This window comes from Narcine bancroftii, chromosome 7 (genome assembly GCF_036971445.1).
Source record: "Narcine bancroftii isolate sNarBan1 chromosome 7, sNarBan1.hap1, whole genome shotgun sequence".
NCBI lineage: Eukaryota > Metazoa > Chordata > Chondrichthyes > Torpediniformes > Narcinidae > Narcine > Narcine bancroftii.
The window spans coordinates 42,998,445-43,021,589 of NC_091475.1; the positions used below are offsets into that span (position 1 = coordinate 42,998,445).

Here is a 23,145-nt window from a genome sequence, read left to right on the forward strand (position 1 = left end):
GCACTTTAGTACCTTGCTGGCAGTAATGATAAATGTGACTAAATAATTATGTTATTCCCGAAGCAGAGAAGGGACCAGAAACATTGTTTTTTTTTTACCTGACACAAGATATTTTATGGTTTATAAAACAATATTAGAGAGCTATTCAATGGTGTGTTAACACCCAAAAAATAGATGCACATCAATTTTTGCTTCGAGTTCAAATCAAAATGAGCTACTGTTGTTTCTTTGCAAGATAATGGTAGGAATTGATTCAACTGAGTGAGAAGATTTGCTTTACTTAATATAAACATGCAAGAGAGACTAAACTTGTAAGATCAGAGACCTAAAATTGGCTCATCTAAAATTGTTTCCAAAAAAATGTTTAAAGTACTCAGGCAGCATCTGTGGAGGGAAAAAAAAAGACAGTTAATGTTTCAAGTTAGAGCCTTTTTGCCTTGAAACACCAATGCTGTTTCTTGTTCTTGATCTGCTGAGCCTCCAGCATTTTGTTTTTATTTCCACAATCTGTAGGTTTTTTTGGTATTTCGAAAAATGTATTTGGATATGGAGGCATGAGCTCCCAACTCAGTTTAAAAAAATCTTTACAATGGCAGGATGCACTTCCCTCCCCATGAGAACCGATGAAATCTAAACCTCTACATGCACCTAATCTTTCACCTTCCATTTTCAGCATTATGGTACAATGTAAATTAGACAGTACATATTTGTAGGTGGTAATGTCACCTACTGAAGTTGAATCTCATCATCATATTTTTGAGGTTGACCAGATGCAGAGCCTAAGGTGTATGTAACTCAACTTTTTCTTTATATTATATAATCTAACAATGAAATTTGTTGACTGAATGTGAAATGATAAAGGCGATCATGGAACTATTGAATTGAAAACTTAGTTGGTTACTATAAAACTACCAGACAATACTGGAGACTTACAAAATAACTAATTCTCAATGACAAGACGAGCAAAAATAACTTTTCTAGATGGAAACATATATTTTAAAAGGGATTATCATAGACAATGAAAGGGAAAATTGGCACCATATTGATTTCAATGCAGATGGTAATTTTGGCTATCATAAATTACACTTCTAAGTGAGTGCTGGAATCTAGGGGCCAATGATTGGATTATGAGGCAAATGGTACATATGCTGGATTAATGTAAGTGAGTATCTGATGTGTGGTGCAAACTAGGTGGGCTGAAGAGCACATATTAATCTATGACATTATGAGATTGCATATTTTGGGTGAAGATATCTGAGCATTTTGTAATTAAATAATTAAAAGCAGTGAAGATAGTTTTATGTGCAAAACAATCTGCTGAAAGAAATGTAAACACAAAACTCATCTGGTTCATTGATATCCTCAGAATTAAATCTTCCATCTTTTCCCAGAGTGACTTCAGATTATCAATGTATTGTCTCTTAAATATTTTGTCAATTCAGGGAGAGTTAGAGATGGACAATAAAATGAAAATAATCAAAAAGACTGATAGAAATGTAATTCCTTAATCAAAGAAAAAGATATCCGCCTCCTTCCAAAGTGAAGCAATTTTTTTTGTTTCAAGAAAGATCATAATAATGGTGAATTCTGAAGCAAATCATACCTATGTGTGCACATCTCTCTCTGTTTCTCTCGCTCTAGATGTTCATGTGTGATACACACACATACATACACACTAGCACAGTGGTTCCCAACCTTTTTCTTCCCACTCACATACCACTTTAAGTATTTTCTATGTCATTGGTGCTCTGTGATTAGTAAGGGATTGCTTAAGGTGGTATGAGAGTGGGAAAGGAAGGTTGAGAATCACTGCTCTAAACCCAATTGTTACTGAAATATTTTGCTTGAGAAAAATTGTCATTGGCCCATTTCCTTTGGAGTCATGAAACTGTGCACATAACAAGTCAATTAGGCATGATTAAAACAGTGGTTTTCAAATTTATTTCTTTCCACCCACATCCACCTTAAGCAATCCCTTACTAATCACAGCACCTATGGGATAGGGAATACTTAAAGTGGCATGTGAGTTGGAAGAAAAAGGTTGGGAACCACTGCTAGCAGGATACCCAGCATTGGCCAGGAAATTTAAAAAAATCTCAGTTGTTGTCTACATTGTTGAAACAAAATACCCATAAAACTTTATAGCCTGGTGTTGCTGTTCTGTTTGCTGCTGCTTGCACCTTGCCTGTCTGGAAGCTTGAGTACTGAGATGGGCATCTCGCTGCTGTTCTGTTTCCTGCTATCTGCTCCTTGCATGACTGGAAGCATCAACAGTGAGGTGAGATTGTTGTTCCTCTACTGCCTCTTGGTTTCTCTTTTGTCTAACTCTTCGGGCTTGTGAAGAACTTCTGCCAATGTTGCTTCACTTTTTTGGGGCCACATTGAACTGGGTTTGGCCACTTGTTTTTATTCTGAATGCACATTGATTCACAGCACTGTAACTAATTGAGGTGTCCCAAGTGCAAGTTCAGTTTAAAAAAAAATGTCATATGACCTTAAAGGTTAAATTCAATGTGGTCATGACATTCAGCATCAAATGTTACCACAGTTATAGTAAACAGAAATGCAAGTCAGTGCTAGTAAATACCAGTATAATAAACAGTAATGCATTTTAAGATGGTCAAAATAAAAACACTTTTGAACTTCATATGACCTTAAAGCAGTGGTTCTCAACCTTTTTCTTCCATCCACATACCACTTTAAATAATCCCCATGCCACAAGTGCTCTGATTAGTAAGGGATTGCTTAAGGTGGTTTGTGAGTTGGAAGGGAAGGTTGAGAACCACTGCTCTAGACCCAATTGTTACTGAAATATTTTGCATGAGGAAACTTGTCATTGCCTCATTTCTTTTGGAGTTATGAAACCATGCACATAACGAGTCAATGAGGGATGATTAAAAACAGTGGTTTTCAAACTTTTTCTTTCCAGCCACATACCACCTTAAGCAATCCTTTACTAATCACAGAGCACCTATGCATAAGGAATACTTAAAATGGTATGTGAGTGGAAAGAAAAAGGTTAAGAACCACTGCCTTAAAGGTTAAATTCAATGTGGTCATGACATTCAACATTAAATATTTTACCCCCACTGAACCTTCTTGGACATTTCCAGGGTGCTCCAAATTGATTTTCATAGAGAAAAGATATACCTGCAAATAGTTACGAACGTTTGACTTATAGACAACTTGTAATTACGAATGGACTATGTACGCCTTTGATGCATCAGCTTGAGTAAGGAGAATGCCGTCCACCAGTTTAAATCAGATCATGTTGCTGTTGACACTGTGTTGAGTGTGTCTACCTCAAGAAATTAACTCCAGTAGTTTTTTTTATGCATAGAAAGGTAAAATATATAATATATACTAAGACAAACATTTGACTGACACTAGATAAGAACTGCATGTACCTGTTCCGAATTACCTACAAATTTGACAAACACAGACTTGGGAATGGATCTTGTTCTTAACCCGGGCACTTCTTGTACATACACCTACCCACCCACCACAAAAAGGATAGATTACAGGTTTTAAAAGAGCCTGCAGAATTCTGGAAAAAGGTCTTCTGGATAGATGAGACCAAGATTAACCTGTATCAAAGTGATGGCAGGAGCAAAGTGTGTAGGGGTAAAGAACTGCTCAAGATCCAAAACACCACCTTTGCCATGGTTTGCAACTTCCAATGTATTTCTGTTCATTAAGCCTTCTGCGGATAGCTCTTTTCACACCCCCAACCTGCCTAGGAAGAGGGAATACTATTGGGAACGCTGCATCTCTGGAGCCTTTCCCACTGCACCATGATTTACTGGTAAATTGTCAACCCGACATTTTGAGGGGGAGTCCCGCCTCTGGCGGTGACATTGCCACCGATGCGTTACAGACTCAGGAAGTCTAATTGCACAGTTAATAATGGTGAATGGTAATGATTTTCAGATGCTAGCCCTGCAACTCTGGCTCTGTTGTAAAGCAGGCAAGTTTTATCAACATTGTTATCAATAGTACGTTGGAAACACTGGCTGAAGAAGACAGGTTGTTCATGGAACATATGAGGTTCATGGAACATATGAGGAGAATCAGGGAGATAGGCTGAGTTGTCTAGTTGTAGACGTAAATAGATGCTTATTCTGAGTCATTTTGAATGCTAATTTAAAACTAGAAAAATGTGGAAGAGATCACAGAGGCCTGTGCTCTGGAAAACCATCGAATGCAAGTTTAATGAGGAATGACGGGCACATTTTTGAATGTTTAAGAACACCTTCAACTTTGTATGTGAGCTCCCTGAGCCAGAATTGAGGCACAAGGAAACAAACTTCAGAAAACCTCCCTTGGGTCTGATTTGCCATCACTCTGTGATGGTATGCCACCCTATGTGAATATTGGTTCATCAGTGTTCTCTTTGGTGTGGATATTTCCACTCTGTGTACCGGCAGAGGGTAGGCGGCGGCGGCTCTGATCTGGGCAAGAGCGAAGGGGAGGCGGCAGCCCCGGCCTCGGTTGAGTGAGGCAGGCGGCGGCCTCGGTCGAGTGAGGCAGGCGGAGGCCCCGGTCCGGGCAGAAAGTAGGAGGCGGCACCCCCGGTCCGGGCACAGGGAAAGCAGTGGCGGCCTCGGCCCCGGTCCAGGCAGTATGGTTCGACCTAGGAGGGGAGGCAGGCCCCTCCAACCCGGGTAAGAAACCTGCATAGGAGAAGGCTACTCTGATATAAAACCTACGACCCAAGGACCTCGCTGCCATGTCCCAGCTTGCTTGGCCATGGCACACGAACCATGGGTGTAAAAGCTCCTTTGCGCAGGCCCGAGGACAGGTCCACGTCCTCCCCCTCCACGTCCTCCCCCTCCACGTCCTCCCCCTCCACGTCCTCCCCCTCCACGTCCTCCCCCTCCACGTCCTCCCCCTCCACGTCCTCCCCCTCCACGTCCTCCCCCTCCACGTCCTCCCCCTCCACGTCCTCCCCCTCAAAAGATGCTCACAAACTCAAGCTAGCATGCTGGAACATCAGAACCATGCTAGACAAGGCCGACAGACTTGAACATCATTGCACATGAACTCCTCAGACTTGACATCGACATAGCCGCTCTCAGTGAAGTCCGCCTTGCAGATGTAGGCAGCCTCCAAGAACGCGGCGCGGGCGACACACTCTACTGGTCTGGCAAGCCTATGGATGAAAGACGCCTATCTGGTGTAGGCTTCATGGTCAAGAACTCCATTGCCTCCAAACTCGAAAACCTCCCGACAGGCCACTCGGACCGGATCATGTCCATGCGACTCCCCCTTCAAAACAAGAGTCCCATCACCCTCATCAGTGTCTATGCTCCAACCCTCCAGGCAGAACCAGTAGAAAAGGACAAGTTCTACACTGACCTGCGCAACCTCATTCAACGCACCCCTACAGCCGATAAGGTTGTCATCCTTGGCGACTTCAACACTCGCGTCGGCAAAGACTCAGAAACCTGGCCAGGAATCCTGGGTAAGCATGGTGTCGGCAAGTGCAACGACAATGGGCGCCTCCTGTTGGAGCTCTGCGCAGAACAGCGGCTTGTCATTACAAACACCCTTTTTCAGCAGAGGGACAGCCTGAAGACTACCCTGATCCAAACACTGGCACCTCCTGGACTATGTCCTGGTGCGAGAAAGAGACAAACGAGATGTGCTCCACACCAGGATCATGCCCAGCGCGGAATGCCACACTGACCACCGGCTGGTTCGCTGCCAGCTCAACCTTCACTTCAAGCCAAAGCCCAGGAACAGTAAAGCCCCCAGAAAGAGGTTCAATGTTGGAAACCTGCAGTCAGACGAAGTGAGAGGAAACTTCCAGGCAAACCTCAAAGTAAAGCTCGAGGATGCAATCTGCCTCACGGACTCGTCCCCTGAAACCCTCTCGGATCAGCTGAAGACTACCATACTGCAATCCACTGAAAAGGTACTGGGCTTCTTCAGGAAAAACAAGGACTGGTTCGACGAAAACAGCCAGTAAATACAGGAGCTGCTGGCAAAGAAGCGAGCTGCCCACCAGGCTCACCTTACAAAGCCGTCCTGGCCGGAGAAGAAACAAGCCTTCCCTCGCGCATGCAGCCATCAGTGCAAACTCCGGGAGATCCAAAATGAGTGGTGGACTAGCCTCGCCAAACGAACCCAGCTCAGCGCGGACATTGGCGACTTCAGGGGTTTTTACGAGGCTCTAAAGGCTGTGTACGGCCCCTCATCCCAGGTCCAAAGCCCGCTGCGCAGCTCAGACAGCAAAGTCCTCCTCAGCGACAAGATCTCCATCCTCAACCGATGGTCAGAACACTTCCAATCTCTTTTCAGTGCCAACCGCTCAGTCCAAGATTCCACCCTGCTCCAGCTCCCTCAACAGCCCCTAAGGCTAGAGTTGGATGAGGTCCTCACCCGGGAAGAGACATACAAGGCAATTGAACAACTGAAAAGTGGCAAAGCAGCAGGTATGGATGGAATCCCCGCAGAGGTCTGGAAGGTTGGCGGCAAAATTCTGCATGCCAAACTGCATGATTTTTTCAAGCTTTGCTGGGACCAAGAAAAACTGCCTCAGGACCTTCGTGATGCCATCATCATCACCCTGTACAAAAACAAAGGCGAGAAATCAGACTGCTCAAACTACAGGGGAATCACGCTGCTCTCCATTGCAGGCAAAATCTTTGCTAGGATTCTCCTAAATAGAATAATACCTAGCGTCGCCGAGAATGTTCTCCCAGAATCACAGTGCGGCTTTCGCGCAAACAGAGGAACTACTGACATGGTCTTTGCCCTCAGACAGCTCCAAGAAAAGTGCAGAGAACAAAACAAAGGGCTCTACATCACCTTTGTTGACCTCACCAAAGCCTTCGACACCGTGAGCAGGAAAGGGCTTTGGCAAATACTAGAGCACCTCGGATGCCCCCCAAAGTTCCTCAACATGGTTATCCAACAGCACGAAAACCAACAAGGTCGGGTCAGATACAGCAATGAGCTCTCTGAACCCTTCTCCATTAACAATGGCATGAAGCAAGGCTGCGTTCTTGCACCAACCCTCTTTTCAATCTTCTTCAGCATGATGCTGAACCAAGCCATGAAAGACCTCAATAACGAATACGCTGTTTATATCCGGTACCGCACGGATGGCAGTCTCTTCAATCTGAGGCACCTGCAAGCTCACACCAAGACACAAGAGAAACTTGTCCGTGAACTACTCTTTGCAGACGATGCTGCTTTAGTTGCCCATTCAGAGCCAGCTCTTCAGTGCTTGACGTCCTGTTTTGCGGAAACTGCCAAAATGTTTGGCCTGGAAGTCAGCCTGAAGAAAACTGAGGTCCTCCATCAGCCAGCTCCCCACCATGACTACCAGCCCCCCCCCCCCCCCCCACATCTCCATCGGGCACAAAACGGTCAACCAGTTTACCTATCTCGGCTGCACAATTTCATCAGATGCAAGGATCGACAACGAGATAGACAACAGACTCGCCAAGGCAAATAGCGCCTTTGGAAGACTACACAAAAGAGTCTGGAAAAACAACCAACTGAAAAACTTCACAAAGATAAGCGTATACAGAGCTGTTGTCATACCCACACTCCTGTTCGGCTCCGAATCATGGGTCCTCTACCGGCATCACCTATGTCTCCTAGAACGCTTCCACCAGCGTTGTCTCCGCTCCATCCTCAACATTCATTGGAGCGACTTCATCCCTAACATCGAAGTACTCGAGATGGCAGAGGCTGACAGCATCGAATCCATGCTGTTGAAGATCCAACTGCGCTGGGTAGGTCACGTCTCTAGAATGGAGGACCATCGCCTTCCCAAGATCGTGATATATGGTGAGCTCTCCACTGGCCATCCTGTCAAAGTTGCACCAAAGAAGAGGTACAAGGACTGCCTAAAGAAATCTCTTGGTGCCTGCCACATTGACCACCGCCAGTGGGCTGATAACGCCTCAAACCGTGCATCTTGGCGCCTCACAGTTTGGCGGGCAGCAACCTCCTTTGAAGAAGACCGCAGAGCCCACCTCACTGACAAAAGGCAAAGGAGGAAAAACCCAACACCCAACCCCAACCAACCAATTTTCCCCTGCAACCGCTGCAATCGTGTCTGCCTGTCCCGCGTCGGACTTGTCAGCCACAAACGAGCCTGCAGCTGACGTGGACATTTACCCCTCCATAAATCTTCGTCCGCGAAGCCAAGCCAAAGAAAAAAAAAAGACGGTGTGGTATTCCAAGTTACTGTCGCTGAGATCGGCTCTAATGAAACATTTGTTTGACCTGCCAAGTGGTGCACGCTTCAAGGAGACTGTGAGTTTGCAGAGAAAAATTATCTATTGTGTACATATTCTCATCCTTGCCCCACAGGAGGACACAACATCCTACTACAATTGTAAAGGGTGGCACTCGTTTATTCTTCAAGCTGTTGTTGACCATGAGTGCCGGAAATGAACATCTTGACTTGGTTAAAATTGTTGGTTTGCGTCAATGAGCGTCTTCCGTATGACAATCAATCTATTTTGCTTTTGTGGTTTCAGCTTCACAGATGTGTATGTGGGTTGACCTGGAAGTTAAGGTGGGGGGGAGGGGATGACAAAAAAGTATTGTCAAGGTTTAACTCTTATAATAATAAACATTGCTAGCCGTTACCTTTGAAAGCCTTGTATAAGAGTGCAGCAATACTAAACGTTCACATTACAAAACCATGTACAAAAGGTTAAACACATAATAATAAACATTTTGTAACCATCACCTTGGGAAAAAATTTTTTTAACAAAAACTTTCATAGTACAAGAAATTCTAGTACAGACTTAATCTTTATACATATATCGCAGATTAGATGAGGAAGAGGAGGGAGTGAAAAACTGGCTCCCTTTCCCAGATTGAGGCCTGCTGTTGTGCTGGGGTGGCACACATGTAATGAGGGTGTTGCTGGGGTGCTGTCTTGGGTTCGATGGGGTGGATGGTTGTTGGAAAGAGACAGGAAGAATGGGAGATGGCAGAGGGTGGAAGGCGGATTTTTGGAGGGTGGAGGTGTGGTCGAACAGAATAATTCATCATGCGCATCATCTGCAACATACCAGTCTGCTCACATAAGTCATCCTGAAGGGTTGTCAGCATGCCAGTAAACCTGTTGATACTGTGTTACGAGCTCAGAGGAGCCATAAACCCAGCAGCAATAGATATTCACCAAGGGAAATGGTTACATAAACAAAAGTTGCTTTTAATTATCTTTAAACATGAAAACAGAATCACACTTTAACCTATCACTATTAACCTAACTAACCTAAATTAACCCTCTTCTAAATCTAAGTGCACATGTATGTAATGTGTGTGTAAGTTCAGAAAGGTTATTTTATTCACAGTCAAATCTCACTTCTCATTCTTCCAAGTTTACTGATTGCAGACAATTCTTAAACTGTGCACAGGATTTAACATTTAGAAAGTTCACGAGGCTTTGGTGCTTGAAAGGTAAATGGTTACCACTTAGGAAGGTTCTTATCGGTTTTCAGAGACAGATTTGTTGTTCGCTGGACACAAACTGATCCCTTCTAATCAGCCACGTCAGTGTCTTGCTGAAGAAACTTGCCCCATCAGGGTTTTCCAGAGGATAACCTCTTTTAGGTCACCATCTCTTATTTCAAGTGAAACATTAGGCAGCCAGTTCTCTACTCTTGTATGAACCACAAAGGCTTTGACCAGGCTTAACTAAGTTCTCACAACCTGTCTTCAATATGGGGTTTTTCCACCAGCTTTCCAGCTTGTCCTGTTCCAGTCCCAGCTGCTGCTGCTGACTGTGGAACTGCAGAACTGATCTCTCTCTTTCTTTTAGAGAAAAGCCTGTTTGACTTTCTCTGCTTGCAAAACCACATGACCCTCTTTGAAGAGCAACCTCCACTCAGACAGACTGCATCTCCGAGGAGTTCTTTCATCTGTTGCTTTTCAAGACAACAATCCATTAGTGAAGTCCCTTGGGCACCCTTCAAAGTTTTTGCAAAGGCATTTAGAGCTGGCCTGTCTAGCTCGAGCAGAGCTCCAGTATTTTAAATGAGAACTGTTTTAAAGTGTTTATATGCGACCTACACTAAAAATAACCTGCCGCAATTTATCTCCCAAAATCAATATAAAACACAACATATTCTGTCACCACTTCACCCCAACCCAACATTGTGCTTGCTGTGATGACCCCGATCCCAAGTTGTCTTCCTCTCCTGCCACAAACAGTCATGCTCCTGGTCCTTGTCCTCCATCTCCCTTAGGAGCCCAAGGATCCTGGAGTGGGTCACCTCTTCCCACTCCTCTCCTATCCTGCAGAACAATGGAACACATGTGCAATAACCAACAGGATCACTGAGCAAACACTTAGGAAAATTTGTAGTTATGTGCAATGCAATCTTGTTCCTGATGCGCCTCTGCCCTGGACGTGCATTCAAGGAGTTCGTGGACACGTCCCTCCTCACACTTGCTGATGGCATGGGCTCTGGGTTAGCAGTGGGTGTTGTGCTACTGGAGGGGCGCATCCATGGGGTCTCTAACCCACTATTCTGTGCTGCATCAGTGGGCTCAAAGGCAATGGGATGCGCGGAGGTTGGTTGTCACGCTGCAGCTTTCCATTGGGGTTCCAGTGTCACAGGAGGTAGCTATCATTGGAGGTGCCTGCCTCGTTGACACGGGGTTTGTCGCTGGACCCCGGCTTCTCCTTGTTAGATAGCAGGGCCAGAGGGGATATCCTTGGGCTGACATCCCAAATCTGATAGGCCAAGTTGAAGAAAGGCCACTCCATTCTGCCTTTGCCTTTCCTGCTGTTGTGGTCATTTACCTGCATGAACTTTTGCAGGTTTTTTTCAGTTTGTTAATTATCTGTGTTTTATTCTTCTGAAAGCCTACGTTCTGCAGCTTGACCACTATATGCTTGTACATCAGTCCATCTTTCACAGTCTGAATGAAAAATGTCAGGCTGCCCCCTTAATGCAAGCAGCTCCTTCATCTTGGCATCCCCCAGTTGCCAGCCATGATGTGATCGGAAAATGCTGAATTCAGATCTTTACTTTTAAAAAAATTATGAGGTCTGTGCTCTGACAGATGAAGTAAAATCCTTATTCTAGAATTAAAAGCTGCAATAGAACGATACTGAATGTTCACAAGCACATTTCCCAACACAAGAGTTCACTGGCCTTCTCTTCCGCTCTGCACACTACACTGACCTGGTAAAACTGGTGTCAGAGCCTGGTTGGATTTAACTTGCCCTGCTGGTTGGGACACTTTACACTGTACGATTACTGGGAATGGACCTGTTAAATTAGCCAGTCAACCCACATGAAATTGGTGGTGTGGAAGGAGCTATTGACACATTCATACCTGCCTCCTGAAGAATGTCTCTAATCTGTCAGACATGCATTTAGGGATTTTTTTCTTCATTATGATGAGAATGGCGATCTTCCTTGGAATACCAGTCCCTCCCCAGTATGCTCTTAATGATATTCCATATTGTTGATTCTGGTAATCCTAAGGTTTAGGTGATATCTCCTGCTGTTTTATTCTTGTTTTTCAGCCTCATAATGGCTTCTTTGAGTTTCATTGGCACAACTCTGGTCCTCATGTTGAAAAATGGCAACTGCAGACTCCAAAGGGGATCAAATGCTTAGAACCAAGCCTAGTTCTCTTATACCTGCACCAATAAAGTAATTAAAAATACCAGAGTAATCTCAAATACCTGTGAAGCCAAATGTCCCAAACATTATGTGCCCAGAAATGAGGGGACAATGTATAAAAATTTCTACATGGTCAAACCAAAATTTATACAAATAGCCTTGAATAAAATCTGGAATGAGCACAGTAATTACATGTGAATTGTTTGATTATATGTGTATTTAAAACACATTATATGTGTATTTTAAATACACACATACACACTATTAGACTTTCTCAGTGGATTTAGTCATTGCTTGGGACTGAGGTAAATAAATGTTATTTAAGTCTTTCTGGATGTGAACATTATTTCACAAGATGCAAATTAAATTTGATATTAAGCAATCATCTCCGAATATACCCACTTATTTTCAGGGAGTTAAAGCCTTTGATGAAACATCTGAATGTCACCCTGAGGACCTCAGCAATGTCTTGGGGCTGAGGTAAATGGTCTCCATGAACTTCAACCACCTCAACTTCAAATTAATTGCCACATTATTTGTTTCATGAGCAGCCAACAAGTCAACTCTAACATGCATACAAGTAGCACCAAGTAGAAGAGCAGGTATCAGTGTGTTGTGTTAAGAGTTGAAAGATAAATTTGGGCATAGCAAGGGCTATTGTGAGGTTCATTCAGTTGCATGGGTCAGTATTTGAAGGTCCAAGACAGTATTTGGGTTCACTAAGTTTTTGTGTTCTACTACTTTTACTTCCATTCTCTTCAAAAACATGGCTGGTTTCATACCTGGATCCATCCATAAAATGGTGTAACATGCTCTTGTTCTTTCTCTTAAAACAAAATCCCTTCTCAAATTAGGAAGCTTTGGTAGGTATTGCTGATAACCCTATGGATGTTGGCAGATACAAATAGCCATACAATGCTCCTGATACTGAATGCAATATAATTAAAGTGTTGCTGTCAGGCCTGTCTTGAAATGATATTCACTGATATGCATGTTCTAAACCTGGATTCCAAAAGTAATCAAACTTGAGAAGCTGGTCTCTTCATCTCCATGAGATCAGGGAGATTTGGGTCATTGCCGGGGGTCATGAGTTTGTTCCTTCCTGGGGCCTCATTTCTGTGAGGGGTGCTGGACAAAGTGGCAACTCTTGTCTTCTTTACAATAGACATGTAATACAACATTCTGAATGTAGTATTATGTGACACTGAAACCTTTACCCTTGCTGGTCTATCTGAAACAAGTTCATGTTGCACAGACTTGTGGTCTCATTAAACATTTAATTGGCCTTTATGCTTGTGGATCATTATCACAAAACCTAATAATTATTCCAGTAATTCATATGACATTCAAAATCACAAAGTAACCATACACTGTGCGTAAAACTGGTGTAAGGAATATATTTTGTTCTTCTGAATGCACAAAAAAAATATAATGAGTCCAACTATGCAATCACATTTATTGTCAGGCTCTATGCACACTGTCAAAGCAGCCAGATTTGACTGGCCAAATGTACTTGGGGAAAATTCACAAGGAAAGATTCACAATTTTTACTAAAAATAAATACAAGACTTAAAAGTGTTGCACAGCTCTAAAATATACAAAGGCTTAGAAATTAATTGTAAACTTTGAAAACATTTTACAAAAAAGCATCTCGGCATTTTAAAAAGTCCCTATTTACAAATATTACAAAAAAATTATAAAATGGCTGCAAATCCATAAACCGTTCTTGTCTTGCAGGTTGGACTGGTTTTAGTACCAATACAGTTACAATGTAACCTTTTATATTTATTTTTTATACAATAAACCAAAACCAATATTTTGTAATCTCTGCCAACTATGCAATAAAGATGCATTCATTCAAACTTTGGCAAAACCCCAGGCATTATTCTTTTATTTAAACTCTGCCGAACCTTGTAGTTGTCTTTTTATATATGCCAATAACAGAAAGAAAGCCTACATAAATTAGGAATCATCAGATACTACAAGAAAGCAGCAGCAGAACTTTAAACACTCACCGTCTTACACTTCAGTGCAAACAACAGAACACACATTGGAATGATGTTTCACAAAGTAATTCATACATAATTAGATCACCTTGTTCAAAGATGGCAGTGTTGTCAGAGCATTCAGTCATAATATGAGTGCTTTAAATTAAAAACTAAGCAGTTCCTTTTGCAACTGTGCATCATATTTTAACAAGTAAATTGTCCAGAATGATTTTTCTTCATTTCCAAATATTTTCACAAAGCCACCTGTGCTAGGAAAAAAAAGACATTGCACAAGACTGTGGCTATTGTAATTGAATGTGAGGTGATATATAATCTTTTGCTGAAGAATACTGTTATTAATTGATTGTTTTAAATTCCAAGTAAAAACCTGAATATGTTGCCTAACTCAGCCACCTGCAGTGATGCAAAGCTTTCAAATTACAAAATAAATTGTGCTCATTCATAAGATGGGGCTATTGCAAAAGTAGAATTTCACATATAGGAGGGAAATATTAGATATTACAGGCATTTATTCTCCCTCTACGTTTCTCATGTATGCCAGGCTCTTCAGCTTCCAATAAAAGCAAGGTTAACATTTCAAGATAAATTATGTTTTTTTAAATCAGATAATCTTTGAATTGTTATCTAATATTTTACCAAATTGATTGATCTAGCTGTGTTATTTCTGGTTCCATCATTTGCAATTTTTTGTTTTATTTAGTGTGGTAATTACTTTTGTTGAAGTGACCAGATATGAATGCTGTGACTTTTAACAGTCATTGCCTTCAAAGTGAAGTTGACCAAGGCTGATGTTTATATAACCAAGGAAATTCATCATGCCAAATATTCTTACAAATAGTTTCCTGTATTTTCTGTTTTGGGATTTTTCCTGAGCCTTTAGTGTAGCTATTTCAGTATCTGCACTTCTCTAAAATTCTTCAGCTTTCATTGTCAAAGTGGGATTACTGTCCTATTGATAAAAATTCTTTACTGAACGTATCTAGATCAATCTGCACTTTAGAAATACCCCATTTTCTTACCCATTCGCATATCATTCATCTCTCACAGTTAATCATCCTCTTTGCTCTTTTTGAATATTACATCTTCAACGCACATAAATAGTTCCTCTCACTTATCCATTCTTTTAAGTTGATACCATCACCAATTCCTTCCAAAACCTATAAGGGGATCATAACAAGCTTTCTCAACAGGAGGAAAACTCACTGGAGCAGATAGACAAATGGCTTAAGTTAAAATTGCCCCCATATACTTACTGCTCAACCTTTTTATTGAAGAACATAAAATTACAGAAAACTGTCTCTTTGCTGCCTTTTCAGTAAATCCCATTACTGACATCTGTGTACTAAACACTTGTAACGTTTTTTTTTCCCAGTATTACGGGGGAGTATCTCATAAAGAATGTCAAAACCTTGTTTAAAAAGGATCATTGCTTTTCTTTTCATCACTCCCATTTGCCCCAAATCAAAGCAAACCCCCAACCATCATTATGGTTCTGAAAATGCTATTTATAGTATTAAATGACACCACTTTTGCAAGCATGCAACTCTTTGTGTCTGTACACAAGTAATTCAACTTTAATCACAAAAATAACTATTTCATTAGGTTTCTTTTATATTTGTACAATAAAATTATCTTTAGTAAATTAAAAAAAGAGTAATAATGTTTATGACTAGGTCATACCATATTAATCCTTTGAGTTTAATCCTATTTCTTCAGTAAACAGGTTAATTAAAAATTTATGCTAAGATGGAAGACTGCTTGAGCAAATATAAAGTATTAAGTTCTTCAAACAAGACATTTGTATGATATCCATATATACAGAATATGCGTGTACATATATATTTAGCTCCTTGTTGAATTTATGTGAATGTGAAAGTTACATTTTGATTTGTGGAGGACAAGAAGCTACAATTTCAGGGGTCCATTCTGAAGAATATTACCCAATATATTATGATACTGAGTTACCATGAATGATATGTACTTGGTATGTATTTGAGCAAATGTCTTTGCTCTTGCGCTACTTCATCTATCACTGTCCTACTAAATTACAGTATAATTTTGTTCCCAGAATATATTGATGGTGCAAATAATGAAGAATGTTCATTGCTCAAAGGATTAATGCTTTCTATAACTGTCTAAAAATGATATTAACATTAGTTTCTAAGTTAGTTCACATACCACAGTGCTTAGAAAATCATGTTTAGAATACTAAGAACTCTAATGTCTATTTCTCACAACTGACCTTTGCTTAAGCACTTTTTTAAAATCATACCAGGTAATGGCCACCCCAACAACACATAAAAGTGGATAACAGTGCATACAATGTTGCAAAGTTAATCACAAGAGTTTGAATTGAATGTTTACCCAAATTCATAAAACATAGCCTTTGATTTTCTTTCATTAATGTCAAAATCTCTCTTCTGCTCTGATCTGTATCTGGTTTTATTTGGAGAAAGTATCTTTTTTTAAAAAAAAGTTTATGCTCATCAAATTACTAGCTGTTTTGGAAAAGGATTAAATGATTTATTATTTCAGTAGTTACTTGTTATTAATCCCTTGGTCAGCAGTATACCTGTATATACTGCTTCTGTTTATAACCTGCCTAGCTTTTGATAAAAGAAATCGCAGTCTAAACATTGCTAAACTAAACTGCATGCATGTTCATGTTTGCTTTACCATTGTTGCTGCCCTAGTAAATAATGTAACTGCCCCATTAATTCTGTGCCTGATCATTACGTGGGCGAGCTCCGATCATCATGTAGACTTCCATCTGAGTTTTCAGCTTCTCCTTCAGAGATGACTTGCATTGGTGCACTGTGAAGACGACTACGAGCACTGTAACGACTGCTGCCTGCTGCCGGGGGCGCTCGAGAACGGCTTGGTCTGGTAGATAGTGAGGCAGAGAAGCTCCGAGAGGAGATTCCTTCTGTACTAAACCTTGGGGAATATGGTGAAATTGGCAACTGCATTTCACATCCAGATGGGAAAGGGGAAGTGTCCTCAGAATCTTTAGCCTGGTCTGGGGAAATATCTCCAGGAGACTTGGGAGAAACTGGACTTGCACTTTTCAATATTTCTGTTGCTGACAATCGATAGCTTGAATCTGACCGGCTGCCTTTTTTGAGCAGCAGTAGTTTGAACTCCTCCTGTGAGGTGTTGGATTTGCGGACACTCCTATAAATAGGGCCAGACTGTTTCTGTACTGCTGGAGGCGTCCCGGGAGAACTGCTAGGGGTTGATTTCGGTTTGTTTACATTTGGCACTTCATCAGAATCTTTCCTCCCAAGTAGTTTCCTCTTTGATCTGAAAGAAAAAAACAATACCGGGTATATAACATTTTCTAAAGGAGTTTTGTTCAGTGTGTTTGTTACACTATTCAAAAATTAGTAAAAATGACTAATATTGTTTACATGTATTCTCTGAAAGTTTAATCAAATGACCTTTTTAATTTTCAGTCCTAAGGCTTTTTATCCATATGCCATGTCCTAGGAAATTTAAAAAAAAATGAAAGTATGCTGAAATTCTGAATCAAATCTGGGTAGGGGAGAGATGCAGGTTAGTTTTCAGGAGATAAGGTGAAAGAGGGATGAACAGAAAAAGGGGAATGCCTGTGATCAGATGCATTGAAATTGATTAATGGCAGTTTTAATTTTAGAATGGCTGACAAAGTTTCTCTGGTTTGCTTGCAGTGGTCTCCAGGAAACTAATTTTTAATTCTTGGAGACTCCAAGACAATCCTAAGGATTGAAACTTACCGGGCAATAGGTATGTATATGGGGCATATGATCAATTAACAATTGCAAGATTAAAAACATGTTACTATTTTACCCCACATCTCTATGGTGAATTTCAAACTTGGGAGGAGTTCACGCATTAACTCAGCAAGGATCAGTTGTGGCTCAGTGGCACCATTCTCATCTATGACTCCGAGGATTGTGAGGGCAAGTCCAATTCCAGAAAATTATCCACTATCTGGTCAATAATTATCCATTAACAAAAAGATAATTGACAATCATAATTTTTGAGATCCCACCCCAAAGAAATCAAGTTTTCTTCATTTTATCACTATTACAGTTGTTTGGTACTTGTATTTTCATATATCAATTTAGAAACGGACTTGAGACATTTAATACATCAAAATGTTGATTAATTGCTGATAGCTGTTGAGCACAACCCAACATCTGCGGCATTCACATTATGAAATAGCTGCTCACTTGGCACTTCCAAAGATGTGTTCCCTATGTGAGAAACATCAAATAATAGCTACTTATAATATTAATGAGGTATCACAGGGGAATGAACTGGTAAACTGCAGCAGTCACTTGCACAAGTCATGCAACAATGACTGCCAAATTCCATCAAAATTATTTTTGTTTATTTGAGGTTACACTGTTATGTTTTCATCTGTGACATTATGACTTCTAGAGAATGCTTGCTGATCATGATTCCATTTCTAGACTTCCAGTTGAAGAGCAACAAGAATGGCTCCTGCACATCCACAATTGTATTCCAGTACAAATGTCAGGAAAGGGGAAAATTTTAAGGGAAATCAAGAAGTAAAACACAAAAGTCTGCAGACACCTTGGTTGAAGTAAAAACAACGCTGGAGAAACTCGGTAGGTCAAACAATGTACTTTTATTTAGTTAAGGGAAATCAAATCAATTTGTAATAGTGTTGTGCTATATTATGCAGATACAGTATAATGGGTAAACTTGTGCAAGCAAATGTGAATTAAGGCAGAGATGGAACATAAACATCTATTGACTTAATATTGATGACCCTCATTTTTTTGAAAAGCTTTTTTTTCTTCTATCAAACTTAAATGTGCATTCTTTGATAATAGCCGGTGACTTGTTGGCTGGACCCTGTCTTTGACCTTCTAGAATTGCTAACCTATACTGCTATATGAGTCTGCTATATTCATAAATTCCTCTATGTTACAATCTGGTATAATAGATGTATGGAGATTTCTGCATCCTACTAACAAGGAATTTTCTTTTTTCTCTAATGTCCACTACACCTATTCACATATAGATTACTTTCTTATAGAGCAATCATTGATCTCTTCTGTTGATTCCTATACATACAGAACTTTAGTAATTTCTGATCATGCTCCTATGATCTTGTCTATTAATATATTGGATTTTCCTAAAGTAATCAAACATTGGCGATTTAACACTGTATTACGATCAGACTCCGATTCTTTTGAAATTTATGAAAGATCAAATAGCTTTTTTCTAGTAAAAATTCACTCCAGATGTATCCTGTTTAGTAGTTTTGGATGGTTTTAAAGCCTTCATTAGAGGTCAAATAATTTTTTTTTATGGCCAGTGTTAAAAAGAAAGCTAATTCTGAGAAAGATGACTTGGCTAATCAAACGTATTGATCAACAATATGCCTTAACTCCAAAACCCGAGCTTTTTTTTAAAAAAAGGGTGTAAGTTAAAACTAGACATGACTTGTTTCTTACCTACCCTAAACAGACTCAACTCTTAAAAATTAAATATAAATTGTTTGTGCATGGTGATAAGTCACAGAAGCTATTAACTAGACAAATTAAAAGTTTTACAGCTAAACAACTTCTTACAGGGATCTGTGAATCTGATGGTAAAATTATAAATGATCATGCCGAAATAAACAAGACTTTTTTTCAAGTTTTAATTTATACAGTTCTGATTCAGTTAATGATCGAACTTTTATGATGCAATTCTTGGAGAGATTAAATATTCTCCCTGTCTCTTCAGAGAACAAACTAAAGCTGCAACAACCTGTCTCTGAAAGTGAAATTGCTGCAGCTATTATCTCTTTGCAGTCCGGCAAAGTTGCCAGGCCAGATGGCTTCCCTGTGGAGTTTTATAAAATATTTTCCCACCTTGATACCTCATTTGGATTTAGTTTTATCTCAATCCTTAGCAAGTGGGAAGCTACCTGAAACTTTTTTATGAAGCCTCAATTTCTTTAATACTTAAAAAGAATAAACTGTTCCTCTTATAGTCCAATTTCCCTTTTAAGATATTATCTAAGAATTTAGCCACTGGGCTGGAAACTATTATACTTATTATCTCTGAAGACCAGACTGGGTTTATTAAAGATGGTCATTCTCAATTTAACTTTCGCTGTTTGTTAGATATTCATTACTCTCCTGTAGTTGCATTCTCTGAATGTATTATTTCCTTAGATGCTGAAAAGCATTCAACAGGGTGGAATAGGAAAATCTATTTACTGTGTGTAGTGAACTGGGATTCACTAGAAGTGTGCTGTACTGATGACTGGTCCTGCCTCTCAGCTCCTCCCCCTGGGGCCTGTATAAAATCCTAGTTTCCCATCTAAACCCAGACCCCTCTGAAGCCTATTCGTGAACCCTAACTGTATTGTAAGCTAATAAAAGCATTTGTTCTCCCTCCAGTCGAATGTGAGCTTTTATCTATGCTACAATTTTATTATCTTAACAAACAAGGATGAAGACGTTATTCAAGCCCAGTATGCTGCTAATAGACCTCTAGTCCCCTGACGCAGCTGAGGAGTTCGCATATTGGCTAGACTGCTTCCAGGCCTACCGGAACGCGACCAGGAATGTCTTCCATGCAGAAGGGGTACGCAGTCGTCCCAGACTGCCTGACAAACAAGGGTGCCATTGAGGCGCTGAAGGGCCGCTACATGAAGGCCCCAAATGAGATCCTAGCAAGGGACTGGCTTGCCCTATGCCGTCAACAGCCCTGAGAGTCGATTGACAACTAGCTGCTAGATCTGTGGATGCTGGTATGAGGCTGCTTCGGGCTGCATCTGGGAAGAACAGATCTGGGTCACTATGGTTGCAGGGGTCCGCTCGAGGTACATGAGTCAGTGACTGCTCAAATTGGAAAGGAAGGACCTCGCTAGCCACATCAAGCTGGCCAAATCACTAGAACAGGCCAGTCTCAAGAACGACAACCTCGAGGCCAGCGAACTCGCACTCTTGGGTGAGCACCTCTAAGGACCAGCTGTTCCTGTCATGACAGCTCCCATTCTAACAGCTGCCGCTTCTTGAGCCTGGGAGTGCTTTTTCTATGGCAAGGGACAGCACCCCCGTGCCCGCTGCCCGGCCAAAGACTCTGCGTGCTCCAACTGCAGGAAGAAGGGACATTGGGCGAGAGTCTGCCACATGAAGGGAGGTCCAGAAAAGTCTATGGCCTGTACTGCTCCTGGATCCAATTCCATCCCCAAGCCGTCTGTCCTGGAATCGCCCAAGATCGCCTGCTGCGCAACCTGCCACTTACAGAAATGACGCGAAAAGGCACAGCGGCCATCTTGGAGCCGTCCAATTTCAAATTCGGCGCCATCATTGTCAGAGGAGGAAGGAGGGTGGCTATTCCTGCCGCACCACGCGATCAGCGCCATCTTACCTGTGCAGGTCGACTCAGGATGGAGGAGATCACTCGAGGGAAGAATACAGTGTCTCCAGCGACCTGGCATCACTAGCCCTCGACCGGAACAGACCTCACCAGCTCAGCAACTCGATGGTGATGGTAAAGGTAAACGGACATTTGACCATGTGCCTGATTGACACAGGCTCCACGGAAAGTTTCATAGACTCACAGACTGTGCAAAAATATAACTTAAAAATGTACCTGTCTAATTACCAAATCTTCCTAGCATCCCAGTCCCATTTGGTGTGTGTACAGAAACATTGTATGTCATTTGAAGGGGGGGAATTTTGTAAATTTCGCCTGTACAATTGTGTTGTTGGGTCTGGACTTCCTGTGCCACCTTAAAAGTATGATCTTGGGAAATTTTATGGTCCTCTTTCCCTGGTAACGGTTCGGAATGGAGGACCCACTTGCAGCCTCTTCATGCTGAACATTCACACGCCCACCCCCTCCCCCCCCCCCCCCCCCCCCCCACCGTTCCTAAACCTGTCTGGCAACTGTTGGTCCATCGTCACCAAGAGCAGGAGGTACAGCACGGCAGACTGGGAGTTCATAAAGACAGAGATCCAGCGCCTGCTGGTGGAGGGGATCATCGAACCCAGCACCAGCCCGTGGAGAGTGCAAGTGGTGGTAGTAAAGGGAGAAAACAAGTCCAGGTTAATATTTGACTATAGCCAAACAATTAACAGATACACACTCCTGAATGCATACCCCCTTCCATCGTATTTCAGATATGGAAGCTGCCTATCACCAGATGCCAATCCGTTCTGAGGACCGTCCACACGTGGCATTTGAGGCTATCAGTTCCAGAGGGTCCCTTTCGGTATTACCAATGGGGTGTCTATTTTCCAGCGGCAGATGGACAGGATGGTGCACGAGTATGGGTTGAAGGCTACCTTCCCCTACCTCGACAATGTCACCATCTGTGGCCACATTGTGGAAGACCATGACGCCAACCTCCAGAGCTTTCTCCACGTGGCGAGAGCCCTGAATCTCTTCTGTGTCTATTACCGGCTTCTGATCCTTGTTCTCTTCATCCACAGACCCTGCATTCTGAAGGAAGGGGTGAATGTAGTGAACTGGGATTCATTAGAAGTGTACTGTACTGATGACTGGTCCTGCCTCCCGGCTCCTCCCCCTGGGGCCTGTATATAACCCTGGTTTCCCGCCTAAACCCAGAACCCTTCTGAAGCTTATTCGTGAACCCTACCCATGTTGTAAGCTAATAAAAGCATTTGTTCTCCCTCCACTTGCATATGAGTTTTATCTACACCACATTTTGTTAGGAAAATTTAATTTTGGTCCCCAATTTATTAATTGGACATGATTGATATATTTATCTCCTACAGCTTCTGTTTTTACTAATTCACTTAAATCCAAACCTTTTAAATTACGTTGTGGAACTGGACAAGGTTTCCCTTTAAGCCCTTTGCTATTTAGCCTGGTGTTGGAACCTTTAGCCGTGACCTTTCGACAATCAGATGAAATTTCTGAAATTACCAGAATCGAGGTGTCCATAAAGTATCTCTTTATGGAGATGACCTTTACTATATGTATAGAATCTGGATCAATTCTATCTCTTCTTCAGCAATTTGGTCCATTTTCAGGATACAAATTAAATTTATAGAAAAGTGAGATGTTTGTATTGGATTCTTCTAACTCTTTAGATTCCTCTGTTCTTTTTAAAATAGGCAGTAATCAACTTAATTATCTGGGCATTACCATCAATAGGAAATTTAATAACCTGTTTAATGAAAATTAAACCCAACTGAGTCATATGAAGAAGTCCTCGATTCAATGGTGCCCACTTTTGATGTCCTGAATTGGATGTGTTAATATTATTAAGATGAATATCCTGCCAAAGGTTTTATACATTTTTCAAGCTGTACCAATTTTTGTTCCTAAATCCCTTTTTTTTGATTCTTTGGGCTCTCTTCTATCTTCTTCTATAAGCTACCCTGTCTTTAAAAAAATCTTAATTCAAAATATTAAGAAAAATGGAGGCTTGGCATTACTTAATTTTAGATTTACTACTGGGTGGTTAATATCAGATACATTTTGTTTTGGATTCATCATAAGGTTCTTTCAGCTGCTTCAGGTTGGATTAATTTACA

General features: G+C 41.3%; 1 protein-coding gene and 1 long non-coding RNA gene across 11 annotated transcripts in view; one reads left to right on the plus strand and one right to left on the minus strand.

Annotated features, from left to right (window-relative positions):
* Positions 1 to 23,145, plus strand: part of LOC138738833 (uncharacterized) — a 193,950-nt gene that overhangs the window by 7,968 nt on the left and 162,837 nt on the right. For 2 of the 3 annotated variants that reach the window (XR_011341805.1, XR_011341806.1), the window contains exon 2: positions 18,082 to 18,240. This is a non-coding gene — a long non-coding RNA (uncharacterized lncRNA). Of the gene's footprint in view, positions 1 to 17,313; positions 17,390 to 18,081; positions 18,241 to 23,145 lie in introns of all 3 variants that reach the window. The other variant, XR_011341804.1, reaches the window with a different exon arrangement.
* Positions 8,355 to 23,145, minus strand: part of LOC138738824 (actin remodeling regulator NHS-like) — a 443,489-nt gene continuing 428,698 nt past the window's right edge. For 3 of the 8 annotated variants that reach the window (XM_069889837.1, XM_069889836.1, XM_069889835.1), the window contains exons 9-10: positions 16,361 to 16,927; positions 8,355 to 8,527 (exon numbers count right to left, since the gene is read on the minus strand). In XM_069889837.1, the coding sequence (XP_069745938.1) occupies positions 8,479 to 8,527; positions 16,361 to 16,927 (616 nt within the window). In that variant the 3' untranslated portion in view covers positions 8,355 to 8,478. Of the gene's footprint in view, positions 8,528 to 13,042; positions 14,782 to 16,300; positions 16,928 to 21,937; positions 22,085 to 23,145 lie in introns of those variants that run through there. The other 5 variants (XR_011341787.1, XR_011341788.1, XM_069889838.1 and 2 more) reach the window with 5 other exon arrangements.